The 20,676-nt window shown below is 38.9% G+C and overlaps 1 protein-coding gene across 6 annotated transcripts in view; it reads left to right on the top strand.

The window, feature by feature from the left end:
- CACNA1D (calcium voltage-gated channel subunit alpha1 D) overlaps nt 1–20,676 on the top strand; it is a 175,312-nt gene that overhangs the window by 95,004 nt on the left and 59,632 nt on the right. For 4 of the 6 annotated variants that reach the window (XM_040075833.2, XM_040075834.2, XM_040075835.2 and 1 more), the window contains exons 9-20: nt 144–313; nt 8,717–8,804; nt 9,477–9,503; nt 11,039–11,199; nt 11,777–12,002; nt 12,148–12,355; nt 13,868–13,988; nt 14,977–15,091; nt 15,775–15,844; nt 16,452–16,521; nt 17,253–17,397; nt 18,917–19,046. In XM_040075833.2, coding sequence (XP_039931767.1) covers nt 144–313; nt 8,717–8,804; nt 9,477–9,503; nt 11,039–11,199; nt 11,777–12,002; nt 12,148–12,355; nt 13,868–13,988; nt 14,977–15,091; nt 15,775–15,844; nt 16,452–16,521; nt 17,253–17,397; nt 18,917–19,046 — 1,531 coding nt within the window. Of the gene's footprint in view, nt 1–143; nt 314–3,231; nt 3,310–8,716; nt 8,805–9,476; nt 9,504–11,038; nt 11,200–11,776; nt 12,003–12,147; nt 12,356–13,867; nt 13,989–14,976; nt 15,092–15,774; nt 15,845–16,451; nt 16,522–17,252; nt 17,398–18,916; nt 19,047–20,676 lie in introns of all 6 variants that reach the window. The other 2 variants (XM_058422314.1, XM_040075836.2) reach the window with 2 other exon arrangements.

Below are 20,676 nucleotides of genomic sequence, written 5' to 3'. Positions count from 1 at the left end.
CTCTACCTTGTTTTCAAAGCAGTGCTCAAATCTTCCGTGTATTTTCTATGTCAGTGTGTTAATCTGCAGTGTCAAGACTTTGAGTGAAATGCCAGCAAGTTTGTCAATCAGTGGTTTCTTTCTGCTTTATCTGCATTTGATAGAGAATTTTCTAAAGAAAGAGAAAAAGCCAAGGCCCGAGGGGACTTTCAGAAGCTACGTGAGAAACAACAGCTTGAAGAAGATCTGAAGGGATATTTAGACTGGATTACCCAGGCAGAAGACATTGACCCCGAGAACGATGAAGAGGCTGATGAAGAAGGCAAGAGGAACAGTACGTATTCTTTCCTCTCTACTTTTGTGGGGTCAGTTTGACTCCTCCTGGGGGTGTTGCTCTGCAGGGAACGCAGCCTGTCCAGTGCTTTCCCTTTCCCAGTTTGCAGAGGTGTTGGTTAGCAGAGCAGTTGTTGGTTAATATGGAGATGCTGAGTCTTGGAATATAATTTGGAATCTTACAACAAAATTCTGCTTGGGGTGTCCATGTGTAAATCAGTGTCTGCAGTCAGGCACTACTGAGACTTATGAACTTTGCTTTATTTGTGTTCTGGAAAGAGTTAGTGCAGAGAAGCCACATGCCACCAAGTGTCATAGTAAATCCTTAGAATGTGTTTTCATGTGGGTGTATGCAAGGGAAATAATAATGATATAAAGAGCTTAAAAATATGACCAAAGCTACCGTCAAGAAATAACCTCCTGGTAATACTGAGGATTTTTTGCTGTTGTTGTTGAAGTAGGATAATGACATTCTGGGTCTTTCTTTTTGATATTCAGAATACAATGTAAAATATTTTTTATTACTTGTATTAACTGGGTGTGCAATAAATGAAATCTTGTGGGATTTTTGCTTGACACTAAGAAATAGAATTTATATTGCATTTATTTGACAGTAGGATATTATAAACAGGTAATTTATCCTGTAGTGACCCTCTGTGCTTTTAATCTGAGTTCTAAGGTATAAGAGAAGTTAATTTCATGATACTATAAAAACTGTTAAAGTTATAATTGATTTCTGTATATCTGAAAATTCTAGCAATGGCAGTACTTTAATGTCATAATTTAGCAGAGGTTATTTCAGCCTCTTTGTCATGTTTGCAGAGCAGTAGTTAAAATTTTCATGAGAAGTTTTAGAGCAGTGCATAAATGAGCGCACAGATTCAAGACGTGGTTACTGATTTAACACTGAATCTAAAGTCCAAATTTCAGTATATATTCTAATGCTACATAGTACCTCGTTATTAATGTTATACTCTGGAAAGTCATGGTATGTGGTCAATTAGATACCATAAATCATTTATAAGGGTAAATAATTTGTCAAAGACAGCCTGGAATAATATTTTCTGTGTTGAAATGATACATTTTTACCATTGCTTTTCTTCTAGTGTGGCTAATTTATTGTGAACTGTTCCTTTAAGTCACAGTACTTTTCAGGTGCAGTAAGTGACAAAAATGATGTGGTTTGATATTGAGGTATCTGTTTTTAAACTTGTATCTTTATTGGCAAGATAATAGTAGCTTTTCAAATCCTTTGAATTTCAGAATTTTATTAGTCCTTTTGTTCACAATAAGAGCAGAGTAAGGGAATATGGAACTGGCAGGAAGGACACTGATTTTATGAGAGGCTGCAAGGCAACCTGTGGGTTAGTGTTGATTCCAGCATTACTGGAAAGGAATAACTTATATCTATTAGAAAATGTGTTGCACAAAGAGAATTTTTATCTAGAACAGAGCAAAAACCCCAGAGTTCACTCTACTTAGTTATTGCTGCTAATGTGTGGAAGGAGTACATGACCTGTAGGTTTGAGTACCGGTATGAAATCCCAAGCCTGAGATGTAAAAGTTGCCATATTTTATGGAGTAAATACACTTTGTACAAGGCTGCTGTGCAGAACTGTAGGTGATGCTGAGTTTGCGTGGAGTGTTGGATGACTGAGTGGTCAGCTGTGGTGCCAGTGGACTGGGTTTACAGGTGAAATCCTGGGAACCTTTCTTTGTCCTGTTCAAATTGGATGTTTGTTAATAGGCTGCAAAAAATCCCATTTCCTCTGGCATTCCTTAAACAGCTTTGAGATAAAAAAACACTTTGCATAGTTACAGAGTTTGAAAGAACTTTTTAAGTCTAAACTGTTAATTTAGGCATAATTTTAAGGCAAACTAAAGATTGTAGAAGACTTGCAGAGTGAAAATAGAAGTAAAATAATTTAAAAAGCTTGAAGAGAAATGCCAAGAATTTAATTTCAGGCAGACGTATGCTTTTGTGTGGAAATTTCCAGTGAATAGGCAATCTCCTAGCACTCCTGGATTTATGTACATGTCCTTAAATATGTGGCTTGGTATTTCATTTTTAATATTGACTGCAACAGCCTGTAAAGGAGGAAGGCTTGCCAAGTTGCTCTACCTCCTTGCGTTTCTGATATTATTAGAAAATAAATTTAGTTGAAATATACTGGTGATATTTTTTCTTGAGCCATTTTGGAAGCAGGAAGTGGAGCTGGGTCCCAAGACAGAATAATAACTTTCAGGCTTGTAGGCAACTCTGTCCCTGCTTTGAATATCTAAACCTCTGGGAGATCCAGATTGCTGCTGGTTTATGGTGATGGAAGATCACCACAGTGCTCCTCAACGATGTAGAAGAGCTCTGGGTTTAAAATACAGAAGATCTCTATGGCAGGCAAAGGCAGAGATTTTAAAGATGGTTAAGTCAGTGATGAATAGTTTCTCATGTAATTGTTTAAAATTGCAATTGAGGTTCCTGCAATGCCCCCCCCAGCATTTGGAAATTTCTAATCAGAGAAGTCATTAAGTCATTTGTTTATGAATCCTATGTATTTGTACATCTCTGTTGTTGATAATGGGTAGGGATTCAATGATATTGAATAATGGAATTCCTTTTAATTACTAGAATTGTAAACGTGCCTTTAGTGAATGTTAGAAGTCTTTATTATGAACCAATAGCCGATAATCCCAAAGTCAATGAAAAAAACCTTCCGTTGCCTTCAAAGCACTGCGAATTTAGCTCAAAATGCAAGGATCCGTGAAAGGTGAGGGGTTTAGCTGTGACCAGTTGTGCTGCTGGTGATTTCAGTTTGTTTGCCTAACCTTGCCTGTGTTGTGTGTACGGACACGTTTTTGTTTTTTGCGTTGCGACTGCTGCCACCTCCCGCGTCACTGCTGGGATTACATGTGCTTCCCCAGGGCTTACACTGGCTGACTTAATGGAAGACAAGAAGAAAAGCAGACTTAGCTGCTTTGGCCGTTCTTCCAATAAACATGGTAAAACGTGTTCGGATTTGCAGTTGAGCTTTTCTTTTGTGCCAATACTGCATTGGATGTGGTAGCTTTCGGGAGCACAGATTGTTTGCATTTCTGTAACCAAGGCACCATCCTCTGGAGCATGGAACCCCTCGTGCATGCAGACCTTCCTGCTGGTTGAAGTGCATGTTTGACATAGAGGTGCTGCTCTACTCCCTAAAGCAGAGAGTTTAATCCGTTCAGAGTTCCACTTAACTGTCTTTGTGGCTTTTCTTGAAGAATAGGGGTTTTTTTGGTTTTTTTTTTCAGAAGTCGGGTAAACCAGACTAAAACGTATTTTAAATTTAAATGCTTAGAACAGCATGATGATATTTACTGTTTACTTTTGATACTTATGATGTAGAATCTAACCAAACACAAGTTTTACTGTATCTCCTTTTGTTATTGATGGTTTTATTTCTGGAATTTGTTTTATTCGCTTTTCCTCACCCACACTGGAGATGGACGGGAGTTTCAGAGTATGAAAGTTATTTTCAAATCTGCTTGTTTTAATGCTGGCAAATGTCCTGTTTTGACATGAGCATAATTGCAGTAGCTGGGAGATCTAGTTTTCATCCTATCTGCAAATAAGTTATGTGAGCGGCTGGTTTTCTTGCTGTCCTAACAGTCACTACTGTGGCCTAGAGTAAGGCTGAAAACTCATCCAGTTGCTTTAGAGAATGCAGAATTCTAAGTCAGAAATTGCTGCGACCCGATAGACTCATTTTGTACAAACACCGAGTGCTTGAAATCGTTTGTGCAACTGTTACATATCTTGTCTGATAGCTCAAGCAGCTCCATGTGCTGAAATAGTTTTTCTGTAAAAATTGAGAGAAGGCAGTTACAATTTTACTTTGAACTGTGTATTTCAACACAGCCCTTAAACGAGGAGGTTCAGGTTCTGATGTTTGTCAGGACTGGCACTGGCTGCCAGTGTCTGTCACTGTCACCTGCTGGTGCTGGCTGCTGTGTCACGACTGGTGCCCGACCTTGCAAGTCAACGGCGTCCCAAACTCATGGGCACTGACTTGGATTCTTCTGCTCTGCAGGGCCAGGTGCACCTTTTGTGAGTAGGGTTTTTCCAAAGTTCAAATTAATGGCCTAAGTTTATTTCTTTCTGAGTTAATGAGATGATTATGCTGATCTGAGCAGTTGAAGCTTAGACTGTCTCTGGATTAGAAACACCACATTAAATATTTTTTTTTTTATTCCCTCTACCCCATATTTTCATTAAAAGCAACATGTGTGTAGAATATGCACCATTCCCAAGGTTCACAGTGTCATTCTTCAGGGTACAAGTTGGTTGGTTCAGTGATGGTACTGTAACAAAACCTGTTTAATTTGCTCTCCTTCCATTGCTGTGCAGCCAACCTTATATTGCTTTTCCATGGGCTGCCTATAAAAAGAGAGAGCCATTAAATCTGCACTATGAAAAGAGATATCTTGCTACACTATCACGGAGAGCATCTTCCAAGCAGACTCTCCTTGAACCGAATTTACCCTGAGAAGCTTCACAGTCAGAAGAGATAGTGCCACTTCTTTCTGAAGTGTTTTCTTGGCATACAGCAGACTTAGGAAAATTTGAGATGAATTTGCAATGATAATGTTGCCACGTTGGGGATTTTTTTTTTTCCCACTCTGTTTTCCTGTTTCACTACCTCAAAGATTTGGTGAAAAGGATTCAGAAAATCCATGTACTAATTTGAGAAAGAATTAGGAAAAATTTGGAGTTCAAGGAATTTGTTGGCTGTTACTAGCAAACAGAAGATGATATTTTTTGTAAGACTGATCTAAAATTTTGCCAGTTTAAAATAACGCCAAGATTCTCTGCAGTAGCCAATACTGATGAGCTATGCAGATCACTCCACTTCTGCAGCACTTTTCCCTCAGCACATGTAACCACAACGCTGCTCAACATGCACCGGTGTGAAAGTGACATCAGCCTATGGATTGAAGTTGAAATAGGTTAAAAATTTAATCATTTACATTAGAGAGGAAAACGTTTCTAACAATAATTCTTGACACCACAATTCAGTAATTCAGGTTGTAATTTAGCCTGCTTCTGGATTGTACAGTGACATTGAATTGTTGTATTTCAGGATTATGGAATTTATTTCTTCTAACTCCACCTGACAAGGGCACATCGCTGCTGATAGACAGTGGCTTGCTCTTCACTGTGCATTAGTTATGGTACATCCTGGAGTGGAGTTTGAAATCCCTGCTCCAAAGTATGAAAACTCCATAGAGTAACTCGTGAATACAATGGATTGTTTTTCTCATGTTGTACTCCTATCCACAGAAGCAAAATGTAGTAGTTGATGTATTTGACCTGTTTTCTATCCACTCAGGAAAGTATTAAGCTGCATGCTTGTATGAGTTGCTTATATTGTCTAATGCAAGCATTCTTTTCTTGGAAACCATTTAGCTTAATTGAAGAGATTATTAGAGCTAGAAATCTAGATAATCTTTCCAGAAGAATGCCAGTAAAAAAAGGGCAAAAGGTGAATACAAAAAAGAAAATTTGGCATCTTCCTTTCAATAATGAGGTGCCAGTTTACAGATCTCAGAGCTGACCCTGCTGAGATCAGTCTCTCAAAAGTCTCTCAAAATTGTGTGCCACGTTTGCCTCATGGACACCACCTGCCCTTATGGAGCTGTGGCCATGGAACTGAGTTATTTTGAGACCTGACAGATTGCTTGCATTAGCAGAGTGGATGTGGACATGCAGTGCTGCTGTTTTCTTCTGGCTAAAGACCTGATGACTTGCTGGCATTGCTGGAGCTGGACTTCCACACGGTGCCTTTCTCAGTGCTTCTGTCAAGTTTCAATTTTGACTTATAAATTACTGTCTAATGGCAGCTGAGTTTCTAATGTGAATTGGTTCTTTTTCTTCCCTCTTCTGTTTGTAACACAGTACCTGCAAGTCACTGATAGAGATGGAGCAATAGCCCTGTGGTGCCTGAAACGCAGTAACATTCTGAAGTATTTAATAATTAGCAGAACTGACACTCATTACAATAGGGACAAAGATATTTTTACTTCACATAATCCTGTTCAAAAGGGGCTGGCATTTCTTACTGTGGGCTAACACATAAAGTCAGCATAGACTTGAGTTAAAATTACAGTACTTCACTTTTACCTGCATTTCCATTGCTTACATTAAATGTAGTTTTTTTGCCACTCAGTGGAGTGACACTTTATGAAGAATCAGATTCTAGGTATGGGGTTTTTTTTGTTTTTTTTTTTTTTCAGGAGATAGAAGGGTAGATAAATTTGAAATACAAGTGTGGGGGATGTTGCACATATGCAATAATTGTGGAAGTAGGCCTAGCTGTGTTTTCCTGGCAGCTCTTAATAGTGTGTGAAACAAGACTTCTGCACTCTTTTTTTGCAGTTGCCCATCACAAGTGTTGAAATGTTAATTGTTAGGTGACTATAACGTATTTTCTAGCAGCAGTCAAGTCACCTGGCACAAGGCAATCTGTTCAGTTCTTTACCAGACAGGTAAAGCCCTTATACTTATTTCAAAAGACACTGATATTTTAAAATAAATTTTAAAATAAAAATTCTAAGTTCTGAAGCCCTGAGACTATGATTGAAATAATTTTGTGATTTTTTTTTCTTTACTTTTTAGTGAAATTTCTTTTGAACTCTGACTGTTCAGAGTTCAAAAGCTGTGAAGTTCTTACAGAACTAGCAAAATCCATTATTTTAACACTGATTTATAAAGGGAAGCATGCTATTAGAATTGAGACACTTGCAGGTGCTAACCAGAGACTTTTAGTATATAAAGTCATTACAGTAATATTTTAAAAGAATCATCAGAACAGAAGAACCTTGTGAGAGAAGGTTTTGCTGTGCTTACTGCCTGAAGCGCTTTGTTTATTCAGACACCTGCATGGACATTTTGTTATGCCTCTCTGTTTAACATTCCGTATAACAGTGACCTGCTTATGGGGACAGGTTCTCAGCTGCTGCACACAGTAGCTGAGCACCTGGCCTGCACAGACCTGTCAGTCTCCAGCTCTGATGGGATTGATGAGCACAGAAACCAAACCAGCACTTCCCACTCCCCTCTATCTTCATGTCGGTGTTGAGGCGATTTAGAGGCTGCAGAGAGACTGGTTCTAACAGTTATCGATTTGTACACAAATCAGAAAATTCAGGGTCCGAGTCTTCAATCTCATATCATCCTTTAGGTTACCAAAATAGTGAGATTTCCCTATCAGAAGTTGGCAGTGTGGCTGTTCTGCCTTCAGTACTCTCAGTCCACAGACATTGGCTTAAACCCTACACAACAAACCAAACCAAACGAAATAAACCAACCAAACAAACCATCAAAATAGTGGAAGGTACACACCAGAATGCCTTTAGAATGCTCTGTTATTTTACTTTTGTTCTCGCTCTTTTATAGTCATTTCAGTGTATCTTGCACCTCTCTTATGTTTGCTACTTCAAATGGTATTTCTACTGTATAGACCAGCAACACTAATTTACACTTCTGCTGTTCCTGAGGCTTTCCTTTCATTGCTTTGCAGACATGGAAGCAGCGCTCTCTCCTAGGAAGTACTGAGAACTTTGGCTGTTCATAATTTGCTAACACTTTTTGACATAAGGCGACCTCCCTCTGTATTTCAGTTTGTTTTGAAGACAAATGGTGATGACCTAGCTGAAAATGAGTTCTGGCTAAAAAACCATCAGCTACAATTGCTAACCACTCAGTAACGATCCTCTATATGTGCAGCAATTCATTCTGTGGCAAATGTAATTGTCCCCTTTTTATTAGCGGTAATTCTCATCATGCTTTGAAGGACCATTCTCCCATTCCCTGTGCTCCTGGCTGCTGCTCACTCAGTATTTGCAGGCACATTTACGTTCTGGCATCGTGCCTCGATAATTCATAATGTCAGTAAAAGCAAAGAGTGGTCAGTGTGACCACAGTGTGATTGTTCCTACTTTCAGAAGTTTGATGATGCTTGGAATCAGCAAGCTTGATACCAGCACTTCAATTGAAAAACACCTCCAGGGTGTCGACAGGACACTTCTCAAAGTGAAAAGTTTCAGAATCTAGCTCAGGTTAACTTCTCTGCTGGGGTAGCACACTCTGTACAAACCTCGTCTAACTTTATATTCTGCGGTGAATTGTAAGCAATTTCCTTGAATCACTAAAAACAAACAAACAAACCAAGTGCCACAATTCACTGTGGAATTCTGTGTGCTTCCTTTTGGTGGGAGAGGAGGACTGATGAAGTGCCTGACTTCATCTACAACTCCTCACCTCTTCCAAGCTCTCAGCAGAGCTGGAGGCATTCTTGCCACAGGCCAGGAGGTCCCAGCTGTGCAAAGCCTTGCTTGGTGCTGGCTCTGAGGCAGTTTTGTGTCCCCACAGCGAGCATGCCCACCAGCGAGACCGAGTCCGTGAACACGGAGAACATCAGCGGGGAAGGGGAGAGCCCGGCGTGCTGTGGGAGTCTGTGGTGAGTGCCCACCTCATCTTCTTGGCGTTTAAAGGATCCTTCTTCCCCCACTCTTTGTTCAGCCAAAAGTGCCTTGATCCGGCCAGGCTTTGTATGGCGCTTGCAGGAGTTTGGTATTAGGCAGATTATTAGAGTATTAAAGCGTTCCTAAAAATTTTCAGGTTAAGGAGATATAAAACAATTCAACTCAGCTTGCAGCGGAATCGTGATTTCCTGGAAGCTTTTATAAAATACGATTATTGTCCAAACTTATAAGAAAAGAATGGACGTTTCTAATGACAAAACCAAATATTCTCTGTTAAATTGTGCATGACCAGGAGAATATATATTTTTTTAGACAATAACTGAATGTATAGGAGTATTTCTGTAGCCCATGGTGTTCAGTATTTATTTGTTCAGATTTTCATGACTTCCAGGCAGTTTCTATGTGTTTATTCCAAGGTTTATTTACTCAGTTTTAAAGATTTCCTTTCTTTCACTAAGAAAATTAGTAAGGCTTTAGAAATGGTATTTCAGAAAATAAATAACATAAAAAAGAGTGTCAGCATTCATGATGCATTTTGTTAAAAGTTTGTTTAATGTATATGTAATGCCAATGCAAAATTCTAAAAAAAGTGAAATTGTTAATTATTTTTTCCCCGTTCTTAAAAATGTGTTCTCCTTTTCTTCTAGTCAAACCATCTCAAAATCCAAGTTCAGGTCAGTATTTTCCTCTTATAATCACATTTTAAGGTAAATGCAAAATCTTGGTCCAGTTCTCACTCTTCTGGGCTGATCCTCGCTCCAGCTTCTGGAATGTTACTCTGCAGTGCCAGTACACTGTGTTTGAGCACAAAGTAAGTCAGGCCATAACTTATCAAGGATATTGTTTTGACCATAATGTCAAAATGCCTTTGGATCAAAATAGAAAATGCTTTTCCTTGCAAGCTCGCCTACCTGCTGCACTACAAATTAAAAGAGAAGTTAATCTTTGGGACCATGCTTTTACTTGTATCGATCTAATGGAGAAATTTACTGCTGTTCTCCTTTCTGAATTTTTGTTTTATTTCTGTAGTCTCTTTATGTATGCCTACGTTATTCATGCATATTCATATATGTACCAGTTAGCTATACTTTATTGTCACTGGTTACACACATCTTTTTGAGGAAAACAAAATAATAGCCCCATTGGCTTCAGAAAGCTCGGAGTTATAGAGTTTGAGCCTGCTTGTGAGTCTCGTAAGTAGAGATATCCCACCATTATTATTCTTGTCTCATGGACTTCAATGATAGGATGTTCTGTAAGTGCAAAAAAAGTCAGTTTAACCTAGCCAAGGAGAGAAGCATCCTGCTGATGGCCGTGGACATAGCTCTTATAGCAGGGGATTGGCAAGATAAGAATGTTCTTGAATACCACATTGATTTAGGTCAGGACAGGATATTTTTCCTTTATATGGTTAGAATACTGCAAATGCTTGAAAGCCTTTTGTACTGATATCTGAAACCAGTATTAATTTCCATTACTACAAGTACAAATTTAAGGTTCATAAAGATAACTTAGTTAATGCTTGAACAGGGTTCTCAGAAGTGAAGCAGAGAATTCTAATTTTATGAGTCCAAAGACACATCCTCATCTGTGAATCCAACTCACATCTAGGCACAGCCTTGTCACTCTTATTTATTTCACAGACATTTGCCCACTGACACAATTTCAGGGCACATCAGTAGAAATCTCTAGGAGTTGCTGAAGAAGATTTCTGCTGTTTTAGGGCAGACTTCTAAAAGGTGACCTCAGCATTCCTATTCTGTTTAATCCTGCCAGAATTCTCTTTGTGGTTTAGCTCAAAGCCTACATTTTTAGACTGAATTTAATTTGAATTCTAAGTTGATTCATTGACTTTTCTTTATTGCTATTAAGTGTATGGGGCCTTGGAGAGATAGATATATTTTGTTACCCAATGAAATGTTAAATGCAGCTTAATCTAATTATGTCACAGGCAATTGGAGTCTCTGAATGTTGTGCTTTACATTTAGAAATCTATAAGGAAATATAGAAAAAGGAATAACACGTTAGCAGTTGCTAATCTGCAACAGGTAATAATTTACATAGCTATTGAAGTATTATACATCTATTTATGAAAAGACACCAGCTCACTCATACACAATTGTACTTGTTCTCTACACAGAAGAAACTCTCCTTAAGTTCATGAGTGTTTTCCATATAATAATAAATTTATTTTTATTTGAATTTTCAGTCGACGCTGGCGTCGCTGGAACCGCTTTAACAGAAGAAAATGTAGGGCTGCAGTAAAATCTGTCACATTTTATTGGCTTGTTATTGTCTTGGTCTTTTTGAACACGTTAACTATCTCATCAGAGCATTACAATCAACCTGACTGGCTGACCCAGATCCAAGGTACAGTCAAAAATTATTTGTCCTGGTCTTGACTATGGATAATTGTGTTCTCAGTGGCTACTCTTGTACTTTGCCATTTTGTTGTTTGCTGTCTGAAAGATATTCAGCCCAGCCAGAGGGAGATAAAAGAAATGACTGAATGTGGTCTTTGATTCCCACAGCTGTAACACAGCTTAGTAACGCAGCAGCACAGACCTGACGATGCTAAATTGTAAATACCTGTACTTTTATCATGAAACTGTGCTTGAAAGATGAGGAGGAAGTGGGAACTGGCACAGAAGAACTTGCTGTGGGCTGGTTGCTTAAAGTTACAGTGTGGACTCAAGCTGTGAGCTGAGGAACCGTGAACTGCACAACAGATTGGAAAGATGAATAGTTTATAACTGGCAGGAAGCTTTGCATCCTTGTGTAACTTTTGCCACTTAAGCATCAACTACAGTCCAACATGAAAAAGCAGTACTTCCTTTTAAAGCAAAAAGCTGCAAACTCATGTAGAAAGTATAGTACTAATATGTTTAAATAAAAATAGAATCTATGAGGCAATTCAGAAATTTTTTTCTTTAATATTTTGTTCCAGATATCGCAAATAAAGTTCTTCTGGCTTTATTCACCTGTGAAATGTTAGTAAAGATGTACAGCTTGGGCCTACAGGCCTATTTTGTTTCTCTCTTTAACCGCTTTGATTGCTTCGTTGTTTGTGGTGGCATTGTTGAAACCATTTTGGTGGAGTTGGAAATTATGTCACCCCTTGGAATTTCAGTGTTTCGCTGTGTTCGTCTCCTGCGTATTTTTAAAGTAACAAGGTAAGATTATCTAATACTGCTAATTCTAAGGATAGTTGAAGAGTGATCAGCAATTGTTTTGTAATACTTCATCATGCACTGCTCTTTTACTGTTTTGTTTGAGGTTTTTTTTGGTGTGTGTTAACACACGCATTTTAATTTATAGGCACTGGGCATCCCTGAGCAACTTGGTAGCATCCTTGTTAAACTCAATGAAGTCCATTGCTTCACTGTTGCTTCTGCTTTTCCTCTTCATCATAATCTTCTCGTTGCTTGGAATGCAGCTGTTTGGAGGCAAATTTAATTTTGATGAAACTCAAACAAAACGGAGCACCTTCGATAATTTTCCACAAGCCCTTTTAACTGTATTCCAGGTAACTTTCTTTCATCCCGTATGAGACATTTTACCTTTGATCAACAAAACTGTTTAAGTGATCATGTTGCCTGAAAATAAAATCATGAGTACTATTTATTCAGTTTACTTTAAGTAGCATTCTGCTCATTAAATTCAGTACTCTGGTAACTTTGCACCATTTGTACCATTTGTTTCATACCTTCTTTGATCTATCTGTGCGACATAGCCGTCATGTTACTGCACGGAGTTAAATCTCCTTTGTCCATCAAACACATCACTAGGAAAAGAGGTGGAGTGTTATATTTATTTTGATCAAATTATTTTCTTTAGCTTCATTAGCTGTGTAGCATTGCAGCTGTTCTCAAGCAAGAAAAAAAATACTAAACCTTTGAAGAGTGCATATTTACATAGGAGTCATATGACTATAACATAAAAACAAGCATTAATTTCTTTAGAGACCAGGTTTTATTAAAATCTTAAGGCAAACTTCTCTGTTATTTGTGAAATGGTAGGACATACTTAGAGTTTACTTTTCGCTTATTTGTGTGCTTTTTTTAAAATTTATTTTTCCCATTTTGGATACTGGAATTAGGCTATTTGGTTTCATCTTGCTCACCATTTTCACACTTGGCTGTGTACATTACCACAATATTTGGTTTCAGCCATTGTAGGTGAGAGTTAAAAGCTGACCCTGCAGGATTCACCTTGGTGTCAATTCCTGTCTCTTTGGTGGAAGTCTCATCTGGCAGCTGCTCCGAGCAAGAGAAAATCTTTCTGTTTAATTTCAAGAGAAGGAAATATTGATGAGAAATTTCCTTGTGGGGAAAAGCGTTCACATTTGACCTGACATCGCCCCTACAAAAACTTAAGGCTTTACTCTCCAATTCAGCTGAGTTAGATTTTTTCAGACTTTAGATTTTAGGCTGTCTCATTTTCAACGAAATGGATATTCCTTCAGTTTTAGAAGACACTCAGGAGCAACCAATCTGTTGCATGTTCCCCAGCAATGAAAATTAGCTAGACAGGTTTAGCTCTCCAAAAATGGATTTCAGAAAATGGCCTGCATTTAATTTTCTTAAACAACCATTTAACCGCTTAGAAGGAGAGTATTAAATGTTTTCTCAGGATGGAACTGATAATTTTTAAGAAGTTACTTAGAAATATATGAAGTGCCCCTAAAGCCTGCATTGCAATACTCAGAATTTTTATCATAGCACAGATCTGTGGTCAGTATTTAAAAAAAGGAACCTTAAAACATATTCTTACTTGATTTTTAAGTGATGGACAATTGTTGGCATTGCTACATATGTGGCATTACTGAAAACCAGGGCTCTTATTTGGCAGGAGGAGTTAAACCCAAGCTCTCAGAAGATGTTTTTTTAAATGGGAATTTTAAAGCAATGCATGAAAAGAACATGGTATTGCTTTATGCATACAGAAGGTTAACTGTGTAGTGTGGTCTGAGGAAATGGGATTCTCTGTTCACTTTTAGTGTTGGGTTACTACTAATCTCCTAATATCTGCTCCTTAGATCCTAACAGGTGAAGACTGGAATGCTGTCATGTATGATGGCATAATGGCGTACGGTGGTCCCTCATCCTCAGGCATGATTGTCTGTATATATTTCATTATCCTCTTCATCTGTGGTAACTGTATCCTTTACACTGGCTGGAAACATCTCTGAGTGGGGCCGTGTGCCAGGGACATGGATAAAATCCCTCTGAGAGGGGTAAAGGGCCACGGCCAAGCGCTCTCTGCTTGTGCCGAGTCCTTTAAATAGACTTTTCCTTGTGCCCCATTCCCTGAGGAATGAGAGTCAGTGATCTCCAGGCCATCTCCAGGCACGGCAGAAAGCAGAGAATGTTTTCTTTCTTCCTTCCTTGGGAGCAGGGCCTTTCCCTGCCTGCTGTGTGTCACCGCTGGCAGTGCAGGGCTGGAGCCTGGTCCGTGGGGCAGCGGTGCTCCGCTGGTCCCCAGCGCTCCGACACGGGCTGGGAGTGCATCCAGGGCAGGGACCAGGGCACAGACACTGAGGCAGCTGGGATAAACCCTGCTGGAACATTCCCCTTCCCTGCCTTTAGTGATCTGGAGCTGCTTCTTTGGCCCCATGTGGAAACAAACTACAGGCGTTCTCAGAAGTTCTTAAAAGGTCAGGGGGTGATGAAAGGGCAACAACATTGTATTTTCTGCACTGTATGGTATTTGTTTCAGTATTTGAGATTGACTGATAGGGACTGAGGAATCGAATTTGATATAGATTGTTGTAGACATGAGACAGTGCATTATAAAAATCAATTTTTCAAAATGCCTTTCAAAACAGTCTTCTCATATAATAGACAATTTCATATTTGAAATTGCTCAAGCTAGCACGAAGTTAAATTTCATTTATTTAAAAAAAAAATACCTCAAGCATTCTGCTATTTTAAAACCCGTGACCCTAATGGATCTCTGCTCACTTTACAGTCAGTATCAGTCTCGTCCATTAAATGGGTGTTATTTGCACTACACTCCAGCATCACAAACCTCCACGCTGTAGGTTGGGAACATGTGTTTTATATCTCTCACATTGTCAGTGTTTATGCTGATAATAAACCACACAAGTATGGTAAGGCATAGTGTCCTTAAAATGATTTGAAATAGATATCTTGCTAAATGTCTTCTTGGCCATTGCTGTGGATAACTTGGCAGATGCTGAAAGTCTAAATACAGCTCAGAAGGAAGAAGCTGAAGAAAAGGAAAGAAAAAAGAATGCGAGGTAAAATAGGCAGGCGTGTTGAACCAGCAGGAGAGGGAAGGAGGAGGGTGCTGAATTCTCCCAAGGAATTTTTTGTATTAATGTTTTTATCATCTTCAAAATGTGCTGGACTCAGGCAAAAAATAAGAGTGTTTGTCTAGACACTAAAATAATAGACAAACAGTATGATTTTAGATGCAAGTTAGGTAGTAATTGGGGTGAATTAAGAATGTAATGATAAACCAACTGATATTTAAACATCGTAACAGTAGGATTTATTGTGCAATTAGCACAAGAATTTATCTGTTGTTGCCAGTGCACAGCTCCCTGTGGAATCAGTTCTCGAAGCCTTATATAGACAAGTAGAAAACCTTCTTTTGAAATCACTGCAAGCCTGTTGAAGTCAATGAAAATTGTTTGTATGAGTCCAAGGGCACAGTTTATCCCTCTAGAAAGGAGTAATGGTCATGCATTGAATGTTTTAGGGATTAGCCTCTGGAATTATATTCAAAATCATAATCTTTTAAATGGATCATTGCATTTGAGTGCAGTAGATTTTATTACTCTGACACCTGCAGCTTTGCAAAATGTTTAAAATATTTTATTATAAGGCTTTCAGCATTTCATAGAATTGGTATAGTTAACTTAAGATTGTCTGTCTGTACATCGCGTGCTTTGTAATTACTATTGTATTGTTTTTATAGAAAGGAGAGTCTGGAAAATAAAAAAAGTGAGAAGTCAGAAGGTGACCAAAAGAAGCCCAAGGACAGTAAGGTGTTTATCCTGAAACTTGTCTCTTTTCTAAGAAGGAATTTTACTGATTTTGCTAGGGAGTACTTTGTATTGTGCGTTGTACAATTTCTTTTATAAGCCCATCATCCCTACATTTTTTTCCAGGCAAAGGAAACTTAGTTCTGATTCTTTGCATCCTCACAGTATCTCTTAAACTAGAAAAATCCTTTTGGTTCTAGGATATCCTGCAAGGGGAAGCTCTTAGAGAACAAAATAGTTAACGTTAGAAAATTGTGATTTTTTTTTTTTTTTTTGGATCCCTGTAGGTATTTTTCTTGATAAATCCAATGAGATCAGTGAGTGATAAACTCTTAGTATAATGTTCAAACATTCTTGGTAGCTGTTATCAAAATGTGTTGGTTCTGTTCTTATTGTGATTTGCACAGCCAGAAAAATGTGGATAATAACGAAAAATAAATTTGAAAAATAAATAATAAAATGTCAGCTCTCCTGTGTTCTCAGAGTTACTCTCCTTCAGAAAACTCACTTCTCTCACTTTAAGGGGTTATTATTTGGTTTGCTTTTTGTGGGCTTTGTACTCTGTATTAAAATTTCTTTTTCCTCCTGTGCATCCCTTTCATTGCTGTAGGTGACAATTGGCGAATATGGAGAAGGAGAAGATGAGGATAAAGATCCCTATCCGCCCTGTGATGTACCAGGTATGTAAATACCACCTAGACATATTAAGTTTGTTTGCTAAAATATCCTGAACTTGCTCTTGGTGAGCATTGAATCAATTCCTTTGAAGTCTGTGAAGTTGTGCTCTCTTATCAGTGGACAAATGGCCCAAGCATTATCTTTTTCTGCAGCTTCCTAGCGAGTACAAGCAGCATTTGAGAGTTAAAACTGTGAGCCTCAGGACTGTTTTGGTAACGCTATCTGTATGGGAGAGCAAGTTCTAAACTTCCCTGAAACATTTGGCAAAAGAGGACATTCCAGGGCTGATGATGTTTGGTCAATTTTTTCTTGGCCCAGTGAACATACTTATCTAAAAATCAGTTCTTCTTCATTGTCTGGATGCACGACACAGAAATCTGTCCTGAATTTTGAGCACACGGTGCCCAGAGCTCAGCACTCAGCTCTGGACAGGCTGTCAGGGGCTGAGCTCAACTGGGACTCCAGAGGTGTCCTCAGGTGAGGCTGCTCAGGACCAGCAGAGCCTGTTCATGCACTCGTGCACACACCCCCGTGTGCACAACAGCCTGTCTGAGAGCTTGTGACAACATCTGGACGTTCACATGCGGGTTTATAGACTTTGAGAGTCGTGCTACAAATACGTATTTCCTGTAAGCCATGTGTATTCTCATACGAGCCGTGCTCTTGTAGTGTTATGAACAAAATCTTGATTTTTTTTTTTTGGTTTATAGTAAAAAGAATGTTTAATTTAAAGTAGGTGAAGATGAAGAGGATGAGGAGGATGAACCAGAGGTACCAGCAGGCCCACGTCCCCGTAGAATATCAGAACTCAACATGAAGGAGAAGATAACACCGATCCCTGAAGGGAGCGCCTTCTTCATTTTCAGCAGCACCAATCCGTAAATATAATTTTGAAAAATACTGGTTTAGACATCAAGGTTTAGCAGTGAAGTAACAGACCTCCTTCCAGGGAGATCAGGAGTAGAAATCTAGTGTCTTCAACAGAAAAAAGATTGGCTTCCCTCCTAAAATTTTCTGATTGACTTGGTAAATGAGAAGAATTTGAAAAATATATTATTTTTCTTCCCACTGTTGAAGATAATAGCATTTTGTACATATAGTCTGAGTTCTCACATGTCTGGAAAGCATCCTTTAAGGTGTATTATCTATGTAGTCTGTTAGTCACTGGATGTCAAAAATCTGAACATCTTCTGCGTGAGACAGAATTTCTAGTAACCCTAGTAACCTTTGAGGAGGAGAAACCAGAAAAAGAGAAAAGTAGGAGAAAGGTTATATATATTCCTCTTAGTGTAACAGCATTTCCGAGATTCAAGCAAGTATCAAGGAGAAAGATAAATTATTTCAAAAAATCCGTAATAGTTGGATTTTGGGGAGGTGGTGGAGTCTTTCACCACTTAGCCTAACTCCAGAGCATTTGGAGTTCTACACTGGTGATGACAAGAAGCTTGACTAGTCAGTAGAAGTCCTTACTTAATATTTATTTGGCATGGGAGAATGCTGCCTTTCAGTGGTAGATGCCATCAAGTTTAGAAGATGATCAAGATAAAATGTTTTGGATGTAAAATCATAAAGGTTGTTGAACATTTCAAATTGCTTTCAGCTTCAACTAACACTATATATTCTTGGTTACGGAATTACCAATTTGCTTAACAAAGATACACCACACTCCAATCATCTACTTAATAACAGGAGAAAAGAATTTTAGCCAAGAACCTTCTGAGTCTTCAGCAGAATTTAGACAACTTCAGTGTTGGTCAGTTATGAACCTGATCCTGCCTTTTTGTCTGCTTAATCCCAGACCTGCTCTTTTTTTGTGATTACCTTGGGCTCTCTGTGACTCTGAGCATATGCACAGTTATACTTCATGTCATGTGGCTAAAGCCTGACAGCTCTGGAGCCTTCAACACCCACTTGTCCTGTAAATCTATAAGAAAATCTTCCTGGAGAGTCTGATTGGAGTCCTAAATAGCACAAAGAGATCTGCAGCCAAAGCTGGATCTCTCATCTGGTGAGACCGGATGAGTAATTTTGACAACTTCAGTAAGAATCAAATCGAATTGGGGACCTGGAAGGATTTATTATCTAGCCCTGGTCTTTCTGACCTGTGACTGTACGTGCACAGTGGTACAAGCACTGGAACCTGTGGTGTTCACAGCCCAGTGGAAACCAATCCCTCCCAGATTGCTTTAAGTGCATCTTCACCACGTGTGAATTAGATTTTGAATTTATTTACCTTCTGAGGGATCAGACCAATGGCTTCAGCAGTTTCATTGCTTCTAACTGCTGATTGTTGCTCTGTTCCATCGGTGTTGGCAGAGTAACACAAAACGTGCTGTGTATTAACCGTCCGCTGAATTCCGTGTGCAAAAATGGTGTATTTTTGTATCTCCTCTCTAGAATTCGAGTGGGATGCCACAGACTTATCAATCACCACATCTTTACCAATCTCATCCTTGTCTTCATCATGCTGAGCAGTGTTTCCTTAGCAGCAGAAGATCCAATTCGCAGCCACTCTTTTCGAAATAATGTAAGCCTTTCATTTTTATGTCTGAAGATAAATACACCCTCACAAGAGACAGTCCTTTGGGCCTGGTTTTTAATTTTCATGTTAAAAAACATTCCCCTTTTTCAAGCTATACATTTATATTCCTTTTGCTCTAAGAAGCATAAATCTTTAAAGACAATTACCTTTGTTGATGGAACATCATCAGTATTAGAAGTGTTTATTATTTACATAATGCTTTTTCCTATGACTATAAATACATCAGGATAAAATATTCTCAAGCTGAATATAATATCTATAATTTTGGTATTTTTTCCTGCTTTGCAGCTGGAGTGCCTGATGTGCAATTCCTGAATGACTCTTACTGCCTCACAGTGTTTGATGCTGATTTAAAAATGCCAGTTAAAATTATCACTGTTTATCATGTTTGGAACAGACTCTGATGTGTCCTCTCTTGTGGTTGTGTGGTCTTGGAGTGTCCCTCTGCCAGTGAGTGTAGGGATTCATGGGCGTGTTCCCTCCTCTCTCAGAGAAGCTCCTGTGGCCACTCTGAGGGGTTTGAGTTGGGGTTTGAGTTACCCCCACTTTAGACTTGAAGATATTTGGATTCCTGATTGGCCTCATCAAAAACGAAACACATCTCACTTTTTTCTAAACTTGTGTGTAAGAGGAGGATCAGAGCATGCCCAGCTCTTGCCTTGATTCAGAGAAAAATGCCATTTCAGTAATGTCTCTATTACTCAATAAAGTTGTATGTGGGGACTAAACACTTCTGTTCTCCCAAAACAAATTCCTGAATGCCACATATTAAGTGCTTAATCTAGTGGAAGACTTAACTGCTACTCAAATGCACAATTATTAGACAGAGAAACAAAATAAATCCACTCTTGTGACCACAGATTTTTTAGTCCTGTTGCACTTGTAGCAGCTGTGTAGCAGGACTCACATTCTCGTGAGCTGGGTTTGCTTTAGATTAGGTGGGAAATAGCTGAGATGGTGCAGCTCGGTAGTGCTCCATGGGGACTTTGGGGATGCTTCGACAGAACTTTCAGCCCTCTCCTGCTTTAGATACAAAATGATCTGTAGAGGTTGTCACGGAGTTAGAGAAACTCTTCTACATCCTGCCGGAAATGTGGGGATGCTGAGGCTGTAGAGGTTACATCTCTCTAGCTCTTGCTGATTTTGGTGCGACCTCTGAAAGTCTTCTGTTGGCTGTTTGCGTTCTCTGGACATTTTTCCAGTAAGTTTAGTAAAACCCAAAAAGCTAAAACTTTCTCCGGAGGTAAAAAAAAGCACAAAGACACTCTTCATGCACTATTCAACAGAGCAGTGTACTTCCCATATCTATAAAGCTGGACCAATGTAGTCCTATAAATAAATCACACTAATGGGTAGGAAAAAGAGAGAGCTGGTGGAGAATACTGAAATTGCTATTATAGAAATGGCTTCAAGGGCTGATAATTGTATTTGTAACTAGAGGAGCATTAGGAAGATGTAAGTGGAGAGTGGTAGGTAGCTGAAAAGATTATTTCTGTTTGGGACACAGACAAAATGTGTGAGGGATTTCAGGAAGGTGTCTCACAAGCCGCAGGCCTGCATCATTTTCTTTTTACTGCCTTGAGGGGTCACATTCCTTCCATCAGCCAGGTCAGCA

This window comes from Hirundo rustica, chromosome 12 (assembly GCF_015227805.2).
Source record: "Hirundo rustica isolate bHirRus1 chromosome 12, bHirRus1.pri.v3, whole genome shotgun sequence".
NCBI classification, from domain to species: Eukaryota; Metazoa; Chordata; class Aves; order Passeriformes; family Hirundinidae; genus Hirundo; species Hirundo rustica.
The sequence above is the reverse complement of the archived record's forward strand: the minus strand, read 5'-3'. Positions and strand labels throughout refer to the sequence as shown.